We start from the raw sequence: 24078 nt of genomic DNA on the forward strand, positions 1-24078 counted from the left end.
CTAGTAATACCGTTAATAAATAACAAAATAAATGTAATTGCTTACAGTTAATTACAGAGAAAAAAATTAGTTAACTCAGTTACTAATCAAAATTTTGGCGATTACAAGGGAGTTACATCCGATTGTATTCCTTTCGTTAAACATTTTTACGTAGAATACTATATTCATTCAGTAAGAGTAACTAGTTACATGTAATTATTTACAAAGCATGTAATTAAAATAGTTAAAGTAGTTATTCTATTTTAGCAGGGTATTAAGTATTCTGTAACCTATTACATTTCAAAAGTAACCTCCCCAAAAATGTTGCGAGGTGCCACAGACTTGACACTTGACCTTTGATGATTGTACCATAAAAGTGCAACTGTAAACTAACCTAACTCTTTCTTTCTCGCATGCAATGTATTTCAAGTGAAGGTAGAACTGCTTGTTCTAATGGTTCTAATACAATACAGTTTGCTCTGACTGGGGTTTTGTTTACTTTCCTTCTTTTTCTCCCTATGTTACCCTCTCCTCTCTCTTCTTGTTTAATGGCGGTTGGCATCCAAAATGTTGCATTATCGCCTTCTACTGGATTGAAAATAAGACTCAACTCACCTTGGTCTGGGTCTCTCCCCATCCCATTCTTCATTGAAACTAGCCTTATCTATCTGAGAGGGCCTGAAGGCCTCTCTCAACAGCCCCTGCACCTCCTCTCCAGTATTTCCCAAAATATCTAAGAACTTTCTTGCAGCATCAACTATTTCTTTTCTTTCAGATTTCCTTTCTGCCTTAGCAGCACAGTTAATCACCAAGGCGGAAATGCTAAGAACTTAACCTTGTACTGACACAATACAATACTTATCTTGCTTTCTACCCGATATGTTCTCCCTTACTTTTTTAATCCTTTGTTTGTAGCTGCTTCCTCGTGACATCCTTTTCTTGGACCTGATCCTCGTGACTTCCATCTCTTTCTATCTCTTTGGACAATCTGCCCGCTGTGCTTCATGACTCCACACTGATTATACTCGGGCTCTGCTGCTGCACATCTCATCTCGACATTGACTACACATCCATGTAACATGTCTGCACACCAACAAGCTGTGTCCAAATAACAACAATGCCTGCGCTGAATGGGCTTGGGAACAAAAGCCCTGACTGAACAACTGATATGATCCAAGAATAATCTGTCGGGCAGGATTACTGAGTCGAAATGTATCATAACAGATGTTGTTGCACACCTCTCCCTGTCGCTCATCCTGAACATTGTATGACAGCCAACAACTCTGTAACATTATTTGAAGGTCCAGTGTGTAAGATTTAGGGGAATATATTGGCAGAAATGGAATATACCTGAAAAAAGAATAGTTGTGTTTTCATTACATTACAATGACCCATTTAGATCTTCATAGGGAATTGATCTGCTATGTTTCTGCAATCTAAAACATACAAACCAAACACTGGCTCATGACAGCTAATCACATGTTCGCATCGGCCACCATAGACGGCAGCCCCTCCGTGATAGGCAGCGTTGAAGAAACACTGATTTTTAATGTGAAACTGCTTTGTTCAGAGGTTTTACCAGTTTATATCACAGGGTCTGCTTGTTTTGGAGAGGAAGAAACCTCTGTGGATAGTTTGGCTCGAGGTAAAAACCTCCTAAATGACTGGATCCCAAAAAAGGTGAACACATATCTGCAGGTGCTCGATGAAGACAGACCAAACAGTGTTTGAGATACACTGATTTTTAATGTGAAACTGCTTTATTCAGTGTTTTTACTGGTTTAAATCACCGGTACTGTTTGTTTTAGAGAGGAAGAGACCTCTGTTGATAATTCGACTCCTGGTAAAAACCTCCTGAAAAAACTCTCAGCTGGCTGCAATGTGCAATCCTCGCTGCTGGATGCCACCCTAAATCTTACACCCTGCTCCTTTAAATCTGCTTGTCGACTATACTTGGTGTATCGGCAACACCATTAACTGGAACTCTTCCATTAAGTGGGAAATATGACACTTGGTTACCATCAACTCAGTTATTCCCTTTTCCAGTTGTGTCTGTGACATCCAATGATGATGTGTCCTTTATCCAACTCACAACTCTGATTGTCCAACAGAGCTCCCATTGACTCCCAGTCAATTTTCTTCCAGTCATCATTTTCACTATCATCTCTGTACTTGACATTTCTTGTGTGTTCTTTTTTTTCCTCTGTGATTTCTCCCCACTGCCTCTTTCAAACTCATCTACCTCTGCTCCTCTACCATTCCACCTATTTTAAATTCCTTGTCTCACCAGCAGATGGAGCCATTTGAGATGAGAAGCTAAGTAGTACTGATGCACTCAGGAAGGCAATTATTTAGTTGGCCAGTGGACATGGGCAACGGTCCAGGCAAGAGCCAGTGAATCGAAGCACCAAGCCAAAACTGTATTCGTATAACAGCTTCTGTGAACAGGGTTTTCCCATGCAATTACAGCAACAGTAAGGCGACTCACTGGGTCCTGCAGCATTAAAACAAGAATAACACTCAGAGAATGGCTTGCTTTGAAGAAGTCTCAATACTTCCTTGATATTCATCATGATTTTATTTGACCAAATAAATTTTTATGGTCTCTATGAAGCTCCTTTGTGGTTCTCATTTGACATATTTGTAACTCCATGGAGGAGACAGTATCCACTGTCCTCACAGATACAGATCATTTTTCTTTTCTTTTTTGTCCTTTCCTATCTATTTTCCCGACATTGCCCCGGACATAGTCTACTGGTGAACACTTAAAAAACCCGCAGACCCATACATCACAGTCAGACAGGAACTGTCTGTTCCTTTGTGTGTGTGTGTGTGTGTGTGTGTGAGAGGGGAGAAAGTGGAACAGGCGAAGGTATTTTATCTCCCTCTCTGTTTCTGTACAAACATGTTTTGCTTAATTGCATGAACCATTAAATAAAGTTGCTGTTGTTATCACATGTCAGGCCCATAAGACACACAAACCCAACAAACAACACTGAAGAATTATTCTAAGGAAAACCGCTACCGAACAAGATCATCATGTGATGCAAAAGATACGCACACACCCAGATGCTCTGTATCTGTAGGTGAGCATGAGTACGTATATGTGACGTGGAAATGCGTATCTGTGAGTGTGTTTGTGTGCTTGTGTGTGAAGATGAGGAAGAAACAGAAGCTAGTTTTGTTTGTGAGCTACCAAAGAGCCCAGCATGACAAAGATTGCCTAACAAGGCGTTGAGCAGAGGGGAACCCATGCATAGCTAATAGCCCAGTTCCCCCAAAAGCCTTTGTACCCTGAAACAAAAGCCCTGTCCTGCCCCCGCCCGTGCGCGCGCACACACATACACACACACACACACACACACACACACACAGAAGAAGAAGCAACAGAGAGAGGAGAGGAATATCAAGTAAGATTTACAGGAGAGGGGTTGTGCAGACAGAGTGAGGTGGTCAGAGGTCACAAACTGAAGAAAAAATAAACTGAAGACGCTCTTAACTGGTACTGAAACATCTTTTTAGCTATAATAAAAAGGTATCTGTTGGTCAATTTCAGAATAAGATATTTGAGTCTGACAACGTGAGATATAAACCATTATTAGTTAGTCCAAGTGGTGGAGGACATACTCAGATCCCTTACTTGAGTAACAAAGATTTGAAACTGTTACTCAAAAGCACAAATGTATTCACAACCAACTGTACCTAAAGTAAGAGCACTTATTATGCAGCAGAAAGATGTCTGTCAGTATTATTTCATGACATATTCTATTACTTATCATTAATGGTGGGGCTGAATTTAACTATTTTACATAGTGCCGTGCAATTTAATCTGTAAAAAAAAACATCACACTATTTTATAGAAATGTAAAACTACTGCAAAGTAACTAGTGACCACATCTGTCAGATAAATGTAGTGGAGTGAAACTGGATTCCCTCTGAAATGTAGGGGAGGAGAAGTAGAATACTTGGATGAAAAACCAAAACACATATATATTTAGCAGTCGAGATTGTTTTGGGGGTTAGTTGTCGAGTATTGGAAATATCAGCTGTAGAGATGTGTGTTGAGCACCACAAGCCTAGTGCCATCTAATTCCATCACATTCAAGAGAAGGCAGACATCTCTACGGCCGGTATCTCCAACACTTGGCAACTCACACCAAAACAATCTAGACTGATAAATAGTTCTACAGGTAAGAGCTCAGCGCCTCCACACACAGAAGTGCTGAGGACAAATTTGAGGCACACACTCCTAACAGATGAAGTGAGAAGAACAGAATATCATTTGAAAGTCTAAGAAAAGACAAGAAGCCACTCACAGGAGGCTCAAAAGAGAGAGAGTTCAACGTTTAAAACATTTATTTGATCTATTTACAGACAGTACAGTCGACTGAACAGAGGAGAATTGATTTCTATTGTGACACAACTGAAGAAACAGCATGGCTGCATTGCAATTCAACGATGACTACAGCGATACGGTGCTTTCACAAAGTTGACTATATACAAATTAATACTTTTAACTGATAGATCATAAAAATGAAAAAAGGATGTGGGATAAATTAATGTCGTCTTGATAATATAGTACAGGATAAAGTATGAGTGAAACCTTTAAAAAGTGAAACGGTTTGACTTGTTAGTCCAATTTTTCCAGCTAAAACCCTGCAGGGAAAGACGGTTCAAAACACTGTTAACCTGCGAGACTGTGGAAAGAAACAGAAACAGATGCTGCCGTGTGATGTAGTGCAAAGAAAATATATTGAAAAACTGCTCATGTACAGTCAGTGCAGACGCTTCTGGATCATTTGGTCAGAGAGCAAGATTGGACTGTGTGTGCACTCAGTCTGTTTCATGAGTGACACGAGAAATGCCTGAGGTGAGAGGACAGTGGTGGAAACACAGACTGTACTGTGTTGAGTCGATAAAGACCAGCTGAGCAAATGTGTGTGTGTGTGTGTGTGTGTGTGTCCATGGCACTGTAGCATATGTTTGTATTAATGGGGTCAGCATGCAGTGTGCACAATAGCATGTAATAAGTAGAAAATAACACACGGGTCACTTAGAATTGCAGCAATGTAGCCTCCATACCGCTGTGGGTTTGGAACAGCTAGTAATTGTTAGCAAGTATATCAACTGTTTTCTAAACCTATGGCAGCTCAACCACCTGTAGCACGAAACGGACACTTTGAAAGGTTAAAAAAAAAAAAAAAGAGCAGGGAGAAAATTATTTTTAAAAATATTTAAATATGAGTGAAGTCTTGTTTGTAATTGGCTAAAGTGCATTGTTAGATTCTGTACACTGAGGAGGGGGTGCGGGAGGGAGTTTGGCACTGGTCATCGCCAGTTATTCTTGAGCTCGTCCTCGAGCTAACGTCTCCAGAAAGAAAATCCACAGCAAGTCCGCTCAAAAGTTCACACAGATACAAACCACGCAGGGAAATTTCTGCCCGAGCCTAATGCATCCATTTTTCCTCTCTTTATGTGTCTCACCAAGTTCATCTAAAGGTTGTCGTTGACTTACAGTAGATGCTGGCCGCAAGGTAGTGCATATATCACTATATCAACTCACTATATCCACTGACTGACTTTAAGGAGCTGTATGTGACATTCAGAACATTACTATAGCAGCAAACCACTATTTGCTATGTATCTATAGTGGAGTAATGGTGTCCTGAGCAGAGAATAAAGTCATGCTCCCTCTGTGTGTACTGTAATCCTAACCTCTCTGTTTGATGTTGTGGGAGACAGTCCGGCTGTGCGTGCATTTTACTGAACGAATGTCCCTGGGTGCATTTCATCATGCTAACGTGTCTCCTCGCTTCCCTCATTTGCTTTCTTTACTTGTGTCTTAATTTTGCCCAAGAGAGAAGCAAGCGGAGGAAGCAAGGAGTTGAAACTGCCAAGTGAGAAATCCTTGGTTACAGAGCAGCAGTCTTAAGAGTAGTCTGTTACTTATGATGTGCTGCACAGCTGTATCACCTGTCAAACTGACTGGCAGGAATGAATGTCTGCAAAACCCCTTATTTAAAAAGAATTTCAAAACCTTAAACAGATAGATGGGAACATCTCTTGTAGGCCTATAATAGTTTAACATAACCGTTTATTAGTAGTATTATTACTTAGGCTTTTTATTTACTCGCGTTCTTATGTACACAATAATACACCTCATAGCTGTGTAAGAATGTGTGTATGTCGACTGATGAAAGACTTCTGTGTATGACACACCAGTGTTTTCTCACTCTAAACTCCTCCAGAGGCCTCCTCTCTCCTTTCTCCTCTTTCCTCGTCTACTCGAGGTGCACGTAATGAATTGGAAGATCCTCCATGATTGTGGAAGGGGAATGATTTCTGGGTCACAGGAGAAGAGAGGAGGTGAGGAGGCATAATGCCCAGACCACACTGCCTGTGTGAGCAGCGCGTGACAGCTACCTCGCTGAACTGCTGCAGGTCGCACACGTGCAGCGTTCACACAGACAGCATTGCTGCTGCAGCTGTGAGAGCTGTATTTACACAATTAAAAGCCAGTACTAACAAATGAAGGGATTCTGTCTATTCTTTGAGGGTCGAAACATTGTCAGAGGGCTTTTACATGGAAATGGTAAAAAGTTAAAGTTAAGTTAAAAATAAATACTTAAGATTTTTTCATGTCTGTGACAGATAGAGAAATTGAAATTGTAAAGGTGGTACAATGTCAGTTTGCTTATGAAAACCTTATCACTGTCTATTGTTGCTGAATCCGTGCGTGACGTGGAGACATCTGGATGTTCCCCAGCTGTGCAGCAGCTGAGCCTGCCTGAGAAGCACTGCTTACTTGGGCAATGTGGCTGCTCTAACCTGTTAACACGGGCGCCAAAAAAAGAAAACACAAGAGGATGCACAATCCACATGCACAGGCAGTGTGGCCCAGGCATAAGTCAGCGTGATGAAAAGGACCTCCATGTGAGTGTGTCCCACTGGCGAGCTAATCGCCACTGCTCTGTGCTCATATGGTGGTTACCACTGATATCAGGATAGTGTTGTTGTCAAAGAGTGGCGCACACCCTCTAGTTTCCCTGCAGGTTAGCCCCATTAGCTGCTACCCACCAGCTCAGCCACCTCTATGTTGAGAACATGGACAGACAATTCTGCCCTAGACTCTGAATGATGGGTGTCTGAATGTCACAAACAGCTCCTTTAACACTCATTTCTACTGCATGTGATGAAAGCTTGTTCTTTTACATTACTGACTGTTTTACACTTGAATCTGGAAATAAATGTTCCACAATTTTAATGAGACAGTAGAAAGTGATTAATAAAATAAAGGGAGGAGAACTGGATGCATTCTGGGCCAAAAGTGACCAACAAGGAATTTCAAACTGACTATATTGGGTCTCCAGTCCCTCTCACAGTCAGTTGAAGGAAGAGGTGAAAGTTTAAAAGTTTTTAGAGCTCACACAGGGGAAGTACCTGAGCTAGGCCGACCGTCCTGTGCTTGTTGTTGGGGTTTGCACTGTAGGGCTGAGGGAGTGACGTAGTTGAGGCTGGGGCTGTTAATGTCCCCCTCTCCCACAAGAGTCAGATCAGACAGCGTGTCCTCCTCCAGCATCTGGACTGATTCTCCTCTGCCAGAGTCCTGGAGGAGACCACGCTGGGCACCCTGGGATGGGTGAATGGGGGAGATGGTGCCAGGAAACGGAGGAGGTGGCCTGGCTTTCCTCCCCCCTCCACTCTCAGTTCCCAGTGCAGAGTCCAAGCTCTGGGACTGATGGCTCGCGTTGAGCAAGTGGGTGCTGCCTCCTCCTCCCCTGTCGTTGCTGTTCGTCTTATTGCCCCGGCGACCGCTGCTAGGGAAGCTGCCGTTGTTGGGGTTACGAGAATAAGGGGTGGAGCAACTAGGCTCAGGGTCGTAGGGAGGAGGGGCAGCCTGGTTGGTTGCCACTGGTGACAGGCGCAGAAAGTCTGGGAGCTGCAGGTCGCTTTTGTTTAGCAGGCCTCGCTGGTCGTCTGCTCGGTTGCTCTGAGCTTTGGATATGAGGTCGAAGAACTCTGCGGGCGCACACACACACACACACACACAACAAACAGAAACAAGTGTACAGACACGTGTGCACACACACATACATAAATGAATAATCACCAAAATAACATCTTGAAAAACAGCATTACACATTCATTGTAATCAGAAAACATGCAGCAGAGGGTATGTATTAATCAGACAAGTCAAAGCTACATTCAGTGTGAGCAGAAGCTACATGTAGCTAGCTAGCTTTGAAAGCATTTGGTGCTGCTGCTGCAATAAGGCAAACAGGAGGAAGTGTTAGTTGTAATCACAGCAACCAAGCTACAGAGCTACAGAGAGGGAGGTCGTTCAGTCTTTACCTTCAGCTTCGTCTATATTAATCTTTTTCTGCTTTCTTTTCTCCGGAGCCTTATGGAGAGAGACAGAGTGGTTGGGTAATGGCTGGCTGCTTGTGTCAGGGCTGGGCCCAGCTTTGCCGTTCTCCCCATGGGGGTGGGTTGAACCGGTTTTCTCTGACGGCCTGTCCTCCCCCTGGGTGCCATAAGGAGAGCGGAGCAGGGCATTAGAGCCCTGGTGAGTCATGGTGGCGCAAGTATGGGCACAAGTAATGACAACACGTGGGCACCAGTGCTACTGATGGTGAAGAGGGTGACAAATTGTATAATGAGAACAATTTGATGGGGGGAAGGGGGGCACAAGTTTCAATAATACTGCTTTTGAGAAGAAGGACAATCAAATGGAATCAAAATAATTATGAAAATGAATTCATTGGTTTTGTGTAATTCATTATCAGTGACACATACTAAAAATAATTCTAGTAAAACATAAATTATAATTGAAAGACAGGTGGGATGTTCCATTCAGACAACCACAATGCTTAACACTGTGTGTACTAAGCATCACCAACATGTAAGCTAATAGTAAAAGACACCACAACACCAGAGGGACCAACTGTCTACTACTTTAAGCCACACTACTGCCCTTTGAGTGGAAAACAACTTCATCTAGAACCAGCCAAGAAAGCAGTAAGTGACCATTACAGATGGTCATCAATCAGGCCCAATATGAAAGAAAACCCGCACAGCAATCTAAAGAGCAACCGCCACCACTAATTAAGTCCTTCCCAGGTGCACAGAGGGAGTCTTTGAGGTTCTGAGACCCAGCAAATGCCCCGCAAGACTGGGCTACTACTGCCTAGCCACTGGGTTTGTTATGGAAGAAAGAGAACCAGCAAACCAGAGAGAGAAGTTGATGATGCATTCGGCCACAGGCAGACCACAATAATGGAACATTAGGAACCTTCAGAGTGTGACGAGGCTCAACAGCAACAGTGCACATTAACACAGGCACACATCGCTGCCAGAGACAAACATCATACACCTGCACATATTTTTGACACATGGCAAACAGACATGGGTGATTGAAGACAGCGAGAGACACTTAGTAGCGTGACATCATCAACCAGGAAGTGGAGACATTCGGTGAGTTATGGAACATTCCAGAGCAAGAGGAAAATGGGAAAATATGAGCTGGAGGAGATCTTACTGTTGTCGATTGGTTTCTGCTTGTTGAGGCCGGGACGAGGCTCTTAGAGGGAGCTACTTTCTGTTTGTCTGCTGGATGAAAGGAAATACAGATGCAAAAATGACAGCAATACATGTGCTAGTTTTTTGTTCAGTATTTTGTATTTTGAGTATTTTGTTAATAGTGGATCCACGTAAATGCACCTGAAGAGAAACAGCAGATTGCATTTATTATCGACAGCAACTGTACGTGTGTATGTGTGCTCCTTACCTTTTCCAGGAGTGTTTTCTGCAATATCTAATACCACCCGCAGCCCGTCCAGGTTGGATATAGGAAGACCTAAATCTAATGGCTCCATTTCCCCACTCTGCATCAAACACACACAAGTGATATGTCATCAAATACACTGCCTGTCTGTGTGTTTTCTTCTGTGTATCTACAGGCAGTCAGAATGAGGATGGACTTACAATACGTGCCACCAAGTCAGCGAGGTGCAGGCCGTATTTGGCCACCACAGGCCTGAGGACTTCAGTCACTGGCTTGGTGGGCTTTGCTTTAAGGCCCACTGAACGGTTAATAGGGACCAAGTCAAGTCTGGAAAAGGAAAATAAGTCTCAGTTTTACTCCTGGTGTTGGTTTGAAGTGTTTAAAAACTTCAGGTGATTACTGCTCATTACTGTACCTGAAGAGAGTGCGTTTTTCTAGCCGGAGGTCTCGAGAGCACAATGTCATACAGTCTTGGTCTAAAACAAGTGGCTGAGAGAGTGAGACAGAGAAAAGGAGAGAAGCCATCATGAAAAATGTCCAAGTAATTACACAACCTTAAAATGTGATCACTGACTGTTAAATGAAACAACAAAAGATAAACCTGGCAATTACTGCTCTCTGACCCCCTGACCGATATGAAATGCTTCTTTATGAGCAATTGTAATCATCATTTATTAAAGCTGCATCAAGAAGTTTTTGGCTAACCTTATAGGGTTGATATAGCATCATGTTATCAAAATATTTACCGTTTGAGCAGTGAGACTGAACCAAAACAGTAAAGCTGCAGGCTATAAAACATTAACAGTGAACTGAAAGATGTAAAAGTAGAACTAAGGCCCTGTTTACAAGATATTATAGACATCTTTTGAAACAGATATTTTCCTTTTTTGGCCTCTCTTGAAGTGAAGTTTTAAGCCACTAAAACAAAGATTTCTTTAAAAAGGCCTTCAAAAGTGCAGATTTTTCAAAACCCTCCTCAATTTGCACATGTCCATTGTTGCTTTGTATAATAAGCCTGTGCCAACAGTAACAACATTGGCAGACTAACAGTTTATTTATATTTTGTTAGCACTGCTTGGTCTAATGGCTACTTTAGACTTAAACTTAGTATTGCTGCACAATTTTACAGACGAACAAAGACGTCCGCTGCTCCCAGCGTTATTTGGTCCCCCACAGCGAGGGGAGACTGCTGACGACAGCTAACACCGGCAAGGATTTGGAGTTGTTTTTGCACTCTAGTATGGCTGGAGATATTTTGTCAAACCAAGGTCATGTGAACACATTTTTTTTTAAACAGAGAGGGAAAATATCCATTCTCAAAAAGATCTGTATACATGTAGACAGGGCCTGAGAGGTCAGGTTACAATTTCCTGAGTTCATCATTACATGAGACATCTTTCACAATACACACAGTCCTTTCACCTGTTGTTTATAGAAAAAGAAAACTGATTACTGCGTCATTAAAATATGTTTATATAACAACCAACCCAGACTAAATTCTGTGTGCTTAATTTGGTTTAGTGTGATTTGTTGTCCTTTTTGATCATTTGCATAAAGAGATTTGAAGCCCATAATAAAGGCCACATCCACTTGTGTTGTACCTTCTCCCCTCCAACCAGGAAGAGGTCTATAGCTGCCAGGTTGATGCAGAGCTTCTCACAGAGACCAAGCAGCAGATCCCTGATGGACACTCCAGCCCTCAGTGGCACAGAGCAACATGAGCCGTCCGGCAAGCTTATGTTACACTGCCTCAAGGGGGCGCTGCCCCCTCCGCGCTCTGTTGACACTGATACTGCGCCTCGGGAAACATCACCCTGAGAGAGGAAAACAAAGACAGGGAGGGTTAGAGGAGATAGTGAGAGGAGGGTTAAAAAAATAAAAGAGACAATGAAAATGGAGGAAAACAACAAACAGTCTTAAATTATTTCTGTATTCTCAGTGTTTTGCTGTTTGAGCTCCTTTTAAAGCAGATACACCAAGAGGAAGAATGTGAAGATAAAGCTGCTCCGTGCTGAAATAAATGTCTGTGTGCCCATTACTGCAACGTCTAAACTAATTATCTGCTGATGTCTCTTTCCAGACTGACCTCATTCCTTCCTGACCCTGATGGTCCCAGCTCCAGACTGGCTCCTGAAGACAACGAACCCTGGGATTCCCGGCGACCATTGCTGCCAGAAAAATCTGAAAAACAATGCACTCATCAGTAGTGTCTAGAGGAAGGACAGACAAGGTGATGATCCATTTTTGAAATCAATACAGTTTTAAACACGTTGAAAACTACTGACTGTAGTTGAAGTCGGCCAGCTCTCGTTTCTTCGGGCCTTTGCCAAAGCTCCTGTTGCGGGACCAGGAGAAGAACATGCCTTTCCTCCGGTCTCCTGAATCATCCCGACTGTCCTCATTTAAAGATCTGCCTGACTTGCTCTTCTTGTCCTCCTATAAGACACAAAGATAATAAACAAGAGGGATCGACACACAGGGGTACAAACTGAACCTCACTGTAGGATGAATGCAGCCACACACAGAAATATATAATGACAAGCCAGTGCTGTGCCTTTCTTCACACCCCAAATTGGATATTTTCTACTAGATGGCAAAACCCAGAATCATTCCCGACTGTAGAAACTGTAAAAATCTTAAAAGCAATTCTGTGCTTCTCCTCCTATTGAAACTTCTAATGTATATACATTAGATTATAGATTTTTCCATATATATTTCCCTATGTTTCTGTGTATACCAACACTAATTCTGTGAAAACCGTGACATGCAAAGCTAAGTGGAAGTGTTTGTCGAGGCTTTGCGTTGTTTTACCTTCTTGGGTGTGGACAGGTTGGAGCGGTCGGAGCCGGTGGTGCTATGTTTGGACGTGGGGCTGCTGGGGATGTGGTAAGGGTCAGGCAGGGGCCTCCCCTCCACCTCGGCCAGCATACACTCCTGGTACAGCAGAGACTTGAGGAACCGTGTGTAGCTGTCGAACTTCATCAGGTTGAAGATCTAAAGGGAAGAAAGGGCAGGAAAGGAGTAATCAGCGGGCAAGGAATGAACAAGCACGCAAAGAAAGGAGGGCAGGACGAAGGCAAAACAAGAAAGGAAAGGGGAGAGGATTAATGTATTTTAAATAAATAAAATATTTCACTGCTGGAAAGATGGTCAATATGGTGGTCGGCAGGTAGTAAACAATCTCGTATTACAGTTAAACAGTACGCTAAATTATTTTTCTGAAGACATTTTAGGTGAGAAATAGGCAACGCAATAACAGCATCTTGGTTCAATTTTGTTGGTTAGTTTTACCATTTGATCTCATTTTTTTCAGCCTTTATGTTTCACAATACAGGAAACAGTATGGTACCTGCTTCCTGTTCACAAACTCATACTACAGACAATCGGTGCACTAAAAATATGTTTCTGAAGATATTTTAAGTGAGCAACAGGCAATATATTAACCTTGGTTTATATTTAATCAGCACTGCCTAGTTTTACTGTTTCATATGAGTTTGAGAAACAGAGAGGGGGGTGGGGTCTCTCTTTCTTGATCCTCCTCTATACTCATTGTGTCTGTGGTGGCAGCGGGCATACAAAAATGTGGAAGTAAGGAAGTACAATCTGTAGCTGATTTTCACTGGCAAATGAGCAGGGAGATCTGGTCGCTGGCATAATGGAGGGGAGTTTCACACAGTTCATTTACAAAGCTGGTTAAAAATCGGCAAATGATCCCTTTAAGGATGGAAAACTTGAGAGTAATAAAGGGAAAGACCGAAGAAAATGAAGATATAGACATGTTGGAAGCACATGGGAGAAAGGTCAAAGTAAAAGTCTAACATCCCACTGGCAACCCCTTGAAGTTGCTCATGTTCACAGATGACTACCAGCACACAAATGATTTTATTTTCTTGGAGTCCTAAAATCCATGAGGTTATAAAAATAAATTGTGTCTGTCCTCTGGGGAGCATTTTTGTGATGCCCAGAGGATGATCGGTTAGATTTTGATATTTTTGTGTGCTGCTTGAAAATATAATGAAATTACTGACGAGAAAGGGTGTGTGTGTGCCCTTCACAACATGCACATTTAAAAAGCCATTCACATCCATGATGCTCTACAGCAGCCAAAGATGAATGGCAGACCTTATGCTGTGTGCTGTAATACAACTTCAATGGAGGTCTGTTTTGATTCAGTTTTAGGGGTAATAATAACTTTGTCCCTCAGGGAATGTGTCTTTTCACTTCCCCCTCACAAGGAAGGGCAGAGGTCAGTGTCATCTAAGATTCTGGAGCAGATGCTTCCTCTTTGAAAGACATGGCGGCTGATCACCTTGAGATTTCAAAGTATAGGTTCTTGAGTTTGTGTTTGGTGCATGCTACCTGCAGCTGCTGCTCCTTGAACATGTCAGGTCGGGGAGCGTTGAGGATGTCGTCAGCTAGCTGGGCCTGGCTGTCTATGTTGACCGGTGTTGTTGCTTTGCTGGACAGGAAGCTGTTGTAGATCTCCCTGGCACGCTGAGAGAGCTGGAGAAGGTGAGAGGGTCAGGCAAAGTGAGCGGCAGGCAGGAACATGGAGGGTGGAGGAGAGGTCAAGGTACAGATAGAGACAAAGACAGAGAAAAACAAGGAATAAAAAAAGCTGATTAACACTTAACATTTTCCATCATTATTGCTAAAAGGAGTGTAAACAGAAGCATGTGTGTAATCAAACAATGTCATGTCTGTTACCTGCTTCTTGTCATTCTCAGGTACGTGGCTGAAGAACTCACAAGCCTGCCAGAACAGGATATTCTCCTCACTGAACTCTTTCTTCAAGAACTCCTGCAGCACAAGAATTAGATGTGGATCAAAAATCGGAAAAAATGTTGCAAACCAATATACCAGACTGGACAACACAACAGCTCCCAAAAAGTGAAGCCAAACCATCTGGATCGACCCCTGAAGGCTTGCTGCAGTAAAGCTCCTAAAAGCCGCCCCCTCCATGTTAGCAGGTGGGACATGTGCCAAACTGAACACTCAAATAATTGTATCCCAAAGATGGTTTCTTTTATTCAAGGTACTTCTCATCACACTGCTGTATGTTTAAGTGTTTGTTTTTCTGATAAGTCTGGTTTTAATTAGTTATTTAATGCTATAAAAGGGGGATCTGATGAGATGATTGACAGCTGTCTGTGCCCATCAGGGTGTTCGCGATCAATGGTGCTTCACGTAATTGGTCAGACCAATATAGCGGCAGGAACTCGATATTTCGAAGATCGCTACTGTGCAGACTCTGGCCTCAAAATGATGTCACCAGCACAAGATGGCAGTGACCGTATCAGGGATATTTGGCTTCATTTTTTTGCAGCGGAAGGAAGTGGAGACACATTGTCCATCTTCATATACAGTTACTGTAATATACATGAGGAGTCAGAAGACATAAAAGCTGGGAAAGCTGATCCTGCTGGGGGGCAGTGCTTGGTACTCCCGTTTAACTGTATCCAACATGGCAGCTGTGACACAAACTTTCTCAATTTACAGCTAAACAGTGTACTAAAATAAGTACTGAAAACATTTGAGGTGAGAGCTAGGCAATGCAGTGACAAAATCTTGATTCATATTTGACCAGCAGTGCCTAGTTTGACAGTTAGACTGCAGTTCATGTTCAGTGACATGATTGACAGCTGCAACACCTTCTCAACTCTGACTGGATGTTTTCATTCACGTGTGGTAAGTCCGTTGGAAAGGCAATGGCGTAGGCAGAGGAGTATGATTTTGTTTTTAACGATTTTTCCCCCAGGTTATCTGTCACATTTAGTGCTGTCTGAATACAGTTTCAGCAAAAATAAAAAATGTTTTTTTATAAAGTTACCAGCTGTAGCTTTAAATTCCTTTTGACAGTTGATTTTTTCCCGTAAAAGTTTTTTTTCGGGGTGGGGGGGTGGGGGGGGATTTTTCCTTAACAGCTGTGAGGGTCCAAAGGACACAGGGATGTCGTATGCTGTAAAGCCCTCTGAGGCAAAATGTGATTTGTGATATTTGGCTTTATAAATAAAATTGAAATGAATTGAATTGAAAGAAGCATAGCTTATCTGTTATGTGAATGCGCTGGCCAACACCAGCCATGTGTTGTTTATAGTACCGAGAAGTAGCGGACTCCCACGGGGTCCTGCAGGAGTCTCTCGAAGCAGACAGCCCAGCTGGCCACTCTCCTCTCAGTGTGGCGCCGGTGGCTCTGAACACTGGGCAGGCTGGCATTACTGTTCAGACTGTTGTCGCTGCTGCAGCCCTGCAGCTCCACGCTGTTAAGTTCTGTTCACACACACAGAAAAAAACAACATCAAATACTTGTAGTGGTAGTTTTTCAAATAGGGCTGAGAATCTCCAGGTATCTCGCAATTTGATTTTCAGTCGGCAGTAATTAAAAACTTTTTTCCCTGCATCTTAATTTTGATTTCCTTTTTTTCCACTGTCAGTGCACATTCACAACAGCATAATTTATGGATATTCTGGTCTGGGATGGGTGATATCATTAAAATCAAATGGTTATTTTTCTCTCTGCAAGCTTGCCGGTTTGTTTTTCTCCATCTGCAGGGGCTTCAGCACTATTAGTGGCATGATGTGTCCCGTGCCAGTGATAAGGTCAGAGTAGCAGCCAGCCCAATGAAACCTCCTCGACCCACATGTGTCCTGCTGTGGTTTGCTGCTGCTTTATCCTTTCATTTCACAACACAACACCACTACAGCATGCTTTCACACACACACGCACGCACACACACACTGCAATACTGATATTACAGATTTTATCTACCCATCTGTTTGAAGTTATAAATAATCTGCCTTTATGATTTAGCTAATCAGTGTTCTTCGTTTTGAATGCTGACAAAACAAAAGTCATGATGTTTTCAAATGCTAAAGGACTCTGAGACTGAGTCTGTATCTCATTAGAAATATCTTGGAATTATAACCGATGATTGTCTTTCTTTTAAGCCTCACATTCAGCAACTGGTGAAAAAAAAAACTGAAGTTACATTTGGGTTTTTATTTTAGAAACAAGTCTTGTTTTTCCTTCAAGGTCAAAAGGAAACTTGCTGCTGCCACCTTAATGTCTGTGCTGGACTATGGGGATGTTTTATACATTCATGTGTCTTCAAAATGCTTACACACAGGATACTGTCTGCCACAGGGCACTGAGATTTATTACAAATCTCAAAGCCCTTACTCCCTATTGCTCTCTTTTTGTTCAGGTAGGATGGTCTGCCTTGTCCAACCCGTAGACTTAACCACTGGCACATTCTTATTTGTAAGACTGTTCTTGGTCTTTTACCTGTTTACCTACAGGTCAACATCTTTCTAAAACTGTAGGAAGTTATCGTCTTAGCCCCCAGGACCTATTCTTGCTAACTGTTCCTATAGTCAATACTGAACTGGGAAAAGGAACATTAAAGTATGTTGCTCCCTCGGCTTGAAATCAGTTACAAATTTTCTTTATTCTTTAGGAGCTGGTGTCATTGGACACATGGGCTATGAAGGAGGCACATCTCCCTGTAGATGTCTGGACGGATTGAAGAATGTTTTTAATATCTTTTAATTACTGTAAGATGTTTTTTGTTTACAATTTGAACTGTTATATATTTCTTTTTTTCCTGCAACCATGTTATCTGTGCTGCTGCCCGTCTTGGCCAGGACACCTTTGAAACAGAGATTTTTAATCTCAATGTCTCTTTTACTCCTGGTTGAATAAAGATTAAATTACAAAAAGTGTTTCCTATTCTTGTCATGTTCCAAGTGCCAGACTGTGACATCATATACTGCATATCATAATACAACAAATACATGCAAAAACACTCGTGTGAAAAACAAAAACTAGTGTAGTTGTGGACAATGGAGTTGTGTAAAACAACAGAAAATGTCTATGCAATTCCACATAAAGTATAAAAATGAAAACATGGAAAAAGATAACGTACTTATGAGACACAAGTAACCAAAAAGCTGCAAGTATCCCTGCAACTCCACGCTGTTTATTTCAGTACTGTTGAAAGTATGTTGACAACATGCTTCACTGCACACATTATCTTTGTGTCGTACTTGCGCTTCATAGTCTCATTGATATGATCTTCAACAACTCCCCAAAACAATTTATCTAACACTGTAGCAACTCACAAAGCACTACTTTAACATTCCAATTAGGGAGTTTTGTGCATGAATGATCAATCACTCTAAGGAGACTCCCAACGCACTTAAGAATCGATTATTTTTCTCACAACTAGACCCTCAGTATGTCTGTGTTCCTAATGTTAAGACAAACTTGCAAAGCAAAGGCACAAGAGAGAAGCTGATAATAACCAGAATAACTGAGCCTCGGGCCTGATGAACTAAAAGCGGGACGCTCAGTTGAGATAAAACAAAATAAAAGAACGGCCAGAGGGAAGGCATCACCGGTCAGGTGCCTGACACCACGCAAATCCTGTAAATAAACTGAAAGGCCATAATGTTGCCCAGCAAGTCATGTGTAATTTCAAACTTGGAAACTTGGCTATTAATAGATCATTCCAGTGTGATTCCTGCTTCTGCACATTTTTCACCAGTTTCTTCTTCTCAGTGAGAGGTTATACACTGAGGATTAAGTTTTTTTCAAACCTTATTCACTCTCATTTAGTTTCAAACTGCATAGTAAACAATGACTAAGACTCCTGTTTTAGTCATTAATGGTAATTTTAATCCCCATGAATGAGATGAAAACACTAATTCATCCATTCTCCTAACCACTTATCCTGTTCAGTGATTCATTCTGATCCACAGAGGCTGGAGTCTATCACAGCACACACTCTGAATAGATCCCCTGTCTGTCAAAGACACAGGCCAACACTATAAAGGCACATCACAGCAGTAATATCTGGCTGCGAACAACAAGAGAGAAGTCTCAGATGTCATTTCATATTACCGCACAAGAGTTGAAATATTCCCAAATTCTTTTCCTCAAAATAAAAATTCACTAAATAGGCTGTTTCAAACTTGACAATGAATGACATCAGCTGACAGGAAGTAGACACGGACTCAAGCCGTTGCCTAGCAAAGCAATTCTAATGAAACGGTCTACAGTGATTTCCCCTGTCTTGCACAAGTCATCTAAGCCAACTAACAAACCAAACATGCTTAAATGCATGTACAGTATACACCGCATAAATGAAAGTGAAAGTGTAATTTAAAAAAGAATAGAGCTTGATATACACAGTAAGAGATGACAATTTCTACCACAGCCATCACTGAAGAGTATGATTTTAAAGGTTCAGGATACTAGAAAACATGAATATTTAATGTTATAGAGAAATACCTAAAGGGGAACACACCTACGTTAAGAATTCCAATATTTTATTTCCATGGTCTAGTAAAGTTAAATCAACATTCATGAACATGAGCGACTCTCAGAAACCAGAGAAGTAAGTCTCAAACTTGTGATGACACAGGGTATGAAGTCTGTACAGCTCCAGAGACAATGAGTGAGAGACTGATTTTGTGGACCCACAGAATGTTTGTTTTCTTTTTTAAACCCAAATGAGTTTTATTCTGTCTTAGTGTTCTCAGTTCTGAAACAGAAAATATACACATATATTCAGAATATTCCCCTGGGTGCTCTCATCTCTAACATCATCTCTAACATCTTCCAGCATTCACTGTCTATGGACAGCAGCTCTAGACTTCATACCCTACCCTAGGACATTACAAATTTGAGTTTTAGTACTCTAGTTTTTAGATTTGGAAGAGAGTTGTTCATATTTAGACTGTTTGGACTGTCTTAGACCACAGGAATAATACATTTTGAAAATTTGCATAGTTCCCCTTAAAGATTTAAAACCAAGTCTCCAGGGACTTTGTGCAAGATTAGAGTGTAAACTTTGGGTACATTTTGCTGTGCATACAAAAGGAAATCAGCCTTTAGAGAGGCATTACTGTGAAAATGCTCAACAGAGCTCAGTGACAGAGTGAGCAAAGTTTAGTCTTCTATAATAGCAGACCAGAAAAATACAATAAGAAGAATAATAAGTACCTAAAGAGTCTTAGAATTTGGTCCCCCGACAGCGTCACTGCCTCACTCCTAACATTCCTTCTAAAGCCACTTTTATCTCTTAATGAAGATGGAGACAAGAAACAGCAGAGCAGTACAACACTTAACACCATTCAGGTGAGCAACAACATTTTTGAACAGACAGGATAAAGCAACTACAAGGAACTTTCATTTTGTGCTGATTTAAACAGCCCCTGTGGACAAAACTGGTAGTTATTGGTACTTATGTTATTTTACGCACTGTAAGGTGACCTTGGGTATTTTTGTAAGGCGTCTTTTAAATAAAATGTAGTATTTTTATTATGATGATTATCACTGTTTCTATGAACAAGATCTTGATCTGGCTAGCACATGCAACTTCTTTTCTTATTGTCTTTCTTAAACACTGCTGTTTGCAGGATGCATAGTGATGAGGAAACGTATCTGTTTGTTACTGTGTAAAATTAACAACTGTAATACGACAGTGACAATGTTGTTTTTGCCCCTAACATCGCCCTAACATACATAAATATATATGTTGATATTAAACCACTTCTTGCACTGTATTTCAAAAAATATATTACACACCTGCCAAAAAGGAAGAGGGACAATTCAGGGTCAGTTTTGAATGCTATCAAATCTACAGTTCTCTACATCTGTTGAATGACTACCCAAAGTTAACTTGCGTTTTTTTCTTGTGCTCTCCCATTGCCCCTTATCTTTTTTTTGTTGTTGTTTTCTCTCAGAAAATCCCGCCTCAGCATCAGTCATTCACACAAAATATAACGTCAAAATAAAAACTCCTTGTAGCTCCTTTAAGCTCATCTGATTCCTGCCCTGCAGCTGATAGTTACTTTGGCAAACCATCTGCATCTTGTGATCGTGGGGCAATCCTTAAAAGAATTTCAACGACTAACCTAAAGCTAAACTGAGGTTAATATTAGTTTAATTTATTGCTCCCAAATTCTACATTTCCTCTAGCCAGAGAAGAAGCATCTGAACCAATCCTCACCTGGGTAGAGCTGGTAGGAGCCTGTGTGGTGCCAGCGGGGCAAGTAGCGAATCCTTAGAGGTAACCAAGCCCCTCCATCCATACTCTACCCTATCAGGGCCCCTTGCAAACTCATACACACAAGGTTGAGCACACAGTCCAAGACAGGGCACACACACACGAGAGCTGACAGTATCACAAGGAAGAAGGGAGACAGCGGATAAACAGGGAGACGAGATGAAGGAGAGACAGAGGCTGGTGGTGGCAAGCAAGCTGGCTGACAACCGCAGAGAACACAGAGAGAGTCAGGTCACAACACACACACACATACACACCACTATGAGTTTCCAGGTAGGCAAGTGATACAAGCACACACAGGCCTTGAGATAATGAATAATTCAGAGCCGAGGGAGGACGGAACTAAAAACGCCGGAGCACAAGCGCATACATGTGTGCACACACACAAACACACACATGCACACAAAAACTGCAGTATTGATGAGGAGCTTGTTAAAGGAAGGCCACTACTGAGACTAATGAGGCCTGCAGCCCTCATACAGCGACACACACAGCTGACTGATGCAAAGAACAAGGCAGAATATCTGTCAACCGCCTCTTCACTTTTCTGACAGATCAAAATAAATCAAAATGTGGGACACGGATTCCAAATAAGGCACAACACAAGATGTAATATACTGTTTTAGGCCTTCTGCAACTACAGTTTAATTGCTGTATATAAAAGTCATAGAGTGACATTTAGTATATGCACACAAAACATGACCTAAATCCATGCTACACTACATACGTATAATACTGGAGAGCAAGTTCACAGGATATACATATAAAATATAAAATTAGGCTTAAAAGGCATTTTAATGTATGTTCTCAGATTAGTCAGTTTTATTTAATTCAAAATAAATGAGTTATTTGGGGTATTTTGTTTAATTTCTTTGCTCTAAAAACACACTGTCTAGGGTGTGCTATTGTGAGCAGTTTCCTGATGTCACAATAACTGATTTCACTAGTTTATTTAAGTGTATAAAAATGTCTATAAATGTGAATAAGTTAAACCTCTTCCACTCCACTAGGACGCTGACGTCCTTGATGACATTACTGTCTTTAGGAGGTTGTAGCAGCCTAGAGTGAAACTAGAAGATCTGGGGAATCCACTGGTACCAACAGTGTCATACTATCTTGTCGGGAAGGGGGATAAACCTCAAGACAAACCTCACCTCAAGATATCTACATGAAAATGATTTTACAGGTGCCCAAAAGTCTCCCCTTTACAGACATGTCCTCTTTATGCTAGTTCCACGCAGTCTTTTCAGTTTTTCTCATGCAATACATATGTGTTATTTTAGCCTATTGTATTTGAATATTTCTGCATACTGGGCATAAACTGGGTTTGACTGGAAAGCTGAGACTCTTGTGGTTTCACTTTGCCCAACTGTATTAAGGTGTGATGATGTTAGTCCCCATAGTAGCCATTTCACTGTAGTGAGACCTTTTTTTAAACAGACATCACTGTAAAAAATGAGCTATAGCGTCCTCTGAGAAAATCACAGCCTCATGAAAATTTACAACCACAAACTAGAGACTGGAACATTTAAAGGATGGATGGCTCAGCAGTTTCCAGAAGAGAAGTGCTCGCCATCCAATCGCTGAAAAAGCAATTTTTACAGAAATCACCAAATATCATAAGTGATAGATACCAAATCACTGCATAGATTTTTCTGTGGCTTTCTTCAAGGTCTTGGTGTCTTAATGTGGTGGAGGTATTTTTGACCATTTTATTAATTCTCAAGAGGTAAAAAAAATGCACCAAAATCAGCACAAAATCTGTGTATCTAATGCTATCAACCCAAAAAGTGCTGCAGCAACTTACAGACATAAATGAGCACTGGAATGACCATCATATACTTCCATCATATTGTTCTAACACCCTATACACTTTAAACTTTCAAAGTATGAATAGCACCTGATCAAAGCATTTATTACACATTTATGACTAGAGAAACCTGACACACAGTCCTGAGCTGCATCTAGAAAATTCCTAGCTTTCAGATGATGCATACCATTTCTATGTGGCATATACTGTTGACCTGCTATCTCCGAGATTCCCTGTCACCCCTAAACAAGACAAATATGGGTCCATGGTAGAGAGGAGAGAGTGGAAGAGGTTAAGTTGTATTAACATGAAAATGTAGTTTGTAGTTTCAGAGCTGGCATATAGAAAACAAGCTTTCAAAAAGCTAGTATTGATTATATTATTAATTATGATATGCATGAATGTGTAAGCACTTCTAATTGCAGCTGGTAAAGATTGGGGTAATGTCAAATACTTTATGTGCTGTTGAGCAGCGTAATCCATCATAATATATCGCAATCCATTAATTGGTTTATACTGCATTAATAATCTGAATTCCACCACTGAATGCAGGCAGAAGAATGTAACGTATACAGATGTTGTGAGTTTGCCACAGAGGGTTAACTCATAGCTCAATAAAATGCAGTCTACACGTAGATTTGCACATTTTTTCACAGCTAATTTATCAGTCCATCAATCTGAGACAAGGGAGGAATGGACTTCATTATAGCTCACAATGCATTACAGATGGGAACGGGGTTCTCTGTTATGTTGCTGTTACCCGGGAGTTAAACTGGCCAAAATGTACATGTGTGTCTCACAGTTGAGTGCTTTATAGCAACTTTCCCACACAATTTCCCACAGGTTTGTTGTGCTGGATTCCTTTACCTACGAAGATAACATCCATCATTTAACCTTCAGTGAGTTCATGAGTTTCTCGACTCATTAACTTGAAGTATGCAGAATGGATAAACTGTCAAACAAGCATCCTTTTCCTTAGCGTTTCCTTGTTACGTTATCTCAGAATGATGTTAACGTAGGAGAGGCAATAACACAGCAGCAATATAATTTAGCAATTTATATACACAGCTTTCTTTTTCCTGTAATAACACCAATGCAAACAATGAGTTAATAAAGGCTGACATATCAAGCGAGTCCTCTTGATAGTGGTCTACACTACTAGTTTGAACAACTGAGAGAAATCATTAAAAATGTTCTCTAAAAGTGTGGACCCATGCTGTGGAAATATCTATCTGTAACAGCACCAGATCTATTAAGTTCACAGTTGTACATCATACATACTGTATATAATATTGCTCTCAAAAACAAAACAGATGCTAATATGTCTCCTCTCTCTGAGTCTGGCAGCTACAGTCACTGTTTTTGGCTCTGTGTGAAGCTACAAAGCCATTGGTCTAGTATTTTTGATGAGCTGTGTGTTATATTTGGTGTTC

The 24078-nt window shown here is 41.3% G+C and overlaps 1 protein-coding gene across 4 annotated transcripts in view; it reads right to left on the reverse strand.

The window, feature by feature from the left end:
- Positions 1–4317: 4317 nt before the first annotated feature.
- rgs12b (regulator of G protein signaling 12b) overlaps positions 4318–24078 on the reverse strand; it is a 63996-nt gene continuing 44235 nt past the window's right edge. The window contains exons 6-18 of one of the 4 annotated variants that reach the window (XM_033624146.2): positions 15864–16033; positions 14471–14563; positions 14123–14266; positions 12575–12757; positions 12049–12199; positions 11850–11944; positions 11365–11577; positions 10179–10252; positions 9964–10090; positions 9767–9863; positions 9518–9585; positions 8332–8503; positions 4318–7998 (exon numbers count right to left, since the gene is read on the reverse strand). In XM_033624146.2, coding sequence (XP_033480037.1) covers positions 7403–7998; positions 8332–8503; positions 9518–9585; positions 9767–9863; positions 9964–10090; positions 10179–10252; positions 11365–11577; positions 11850–11944; positions 12049–12199; positions 12575–12757; positions 14123–14266; positions 14471–14563; positions 15864–16033 — 2183 coding nt within the window. In that variant the 3' untranslated portion in view covers positions 4318–7402. Of the gene's footprint in view, positions 7999–8331; positions 8504–9517; positions 9589–9766; positions 9864–9963; positions 10091–10178; positions 10253–11364; positions 11578–11849; positions 11945–12048; positions 12200–12574; positions 12758–14122; positions 14267–14470; positions 14564–15863; positions 16034–24078 lie in introns of all 4 variants that reach the window. The other 3 variants (XM_033624145.2, XM_033624148.2, XM_033624147.2) reach the window with 3 other exon arrangements.

Source organism: Epinephelus lanceolatus, chromosome 3 (assembly GCF_041903045.1).
Source record: "Epinephelus lanceolatus isolate andai-2023 chromosome 3, ASM4190304v1, whole genome shotgun sequence".
Lineage (NCBI taxonomy): Eukaryota > Metazoa > Chordata > Actinopteri > Perciformes > Serranidae > Epinephelus > Epinephelus lanceolatus.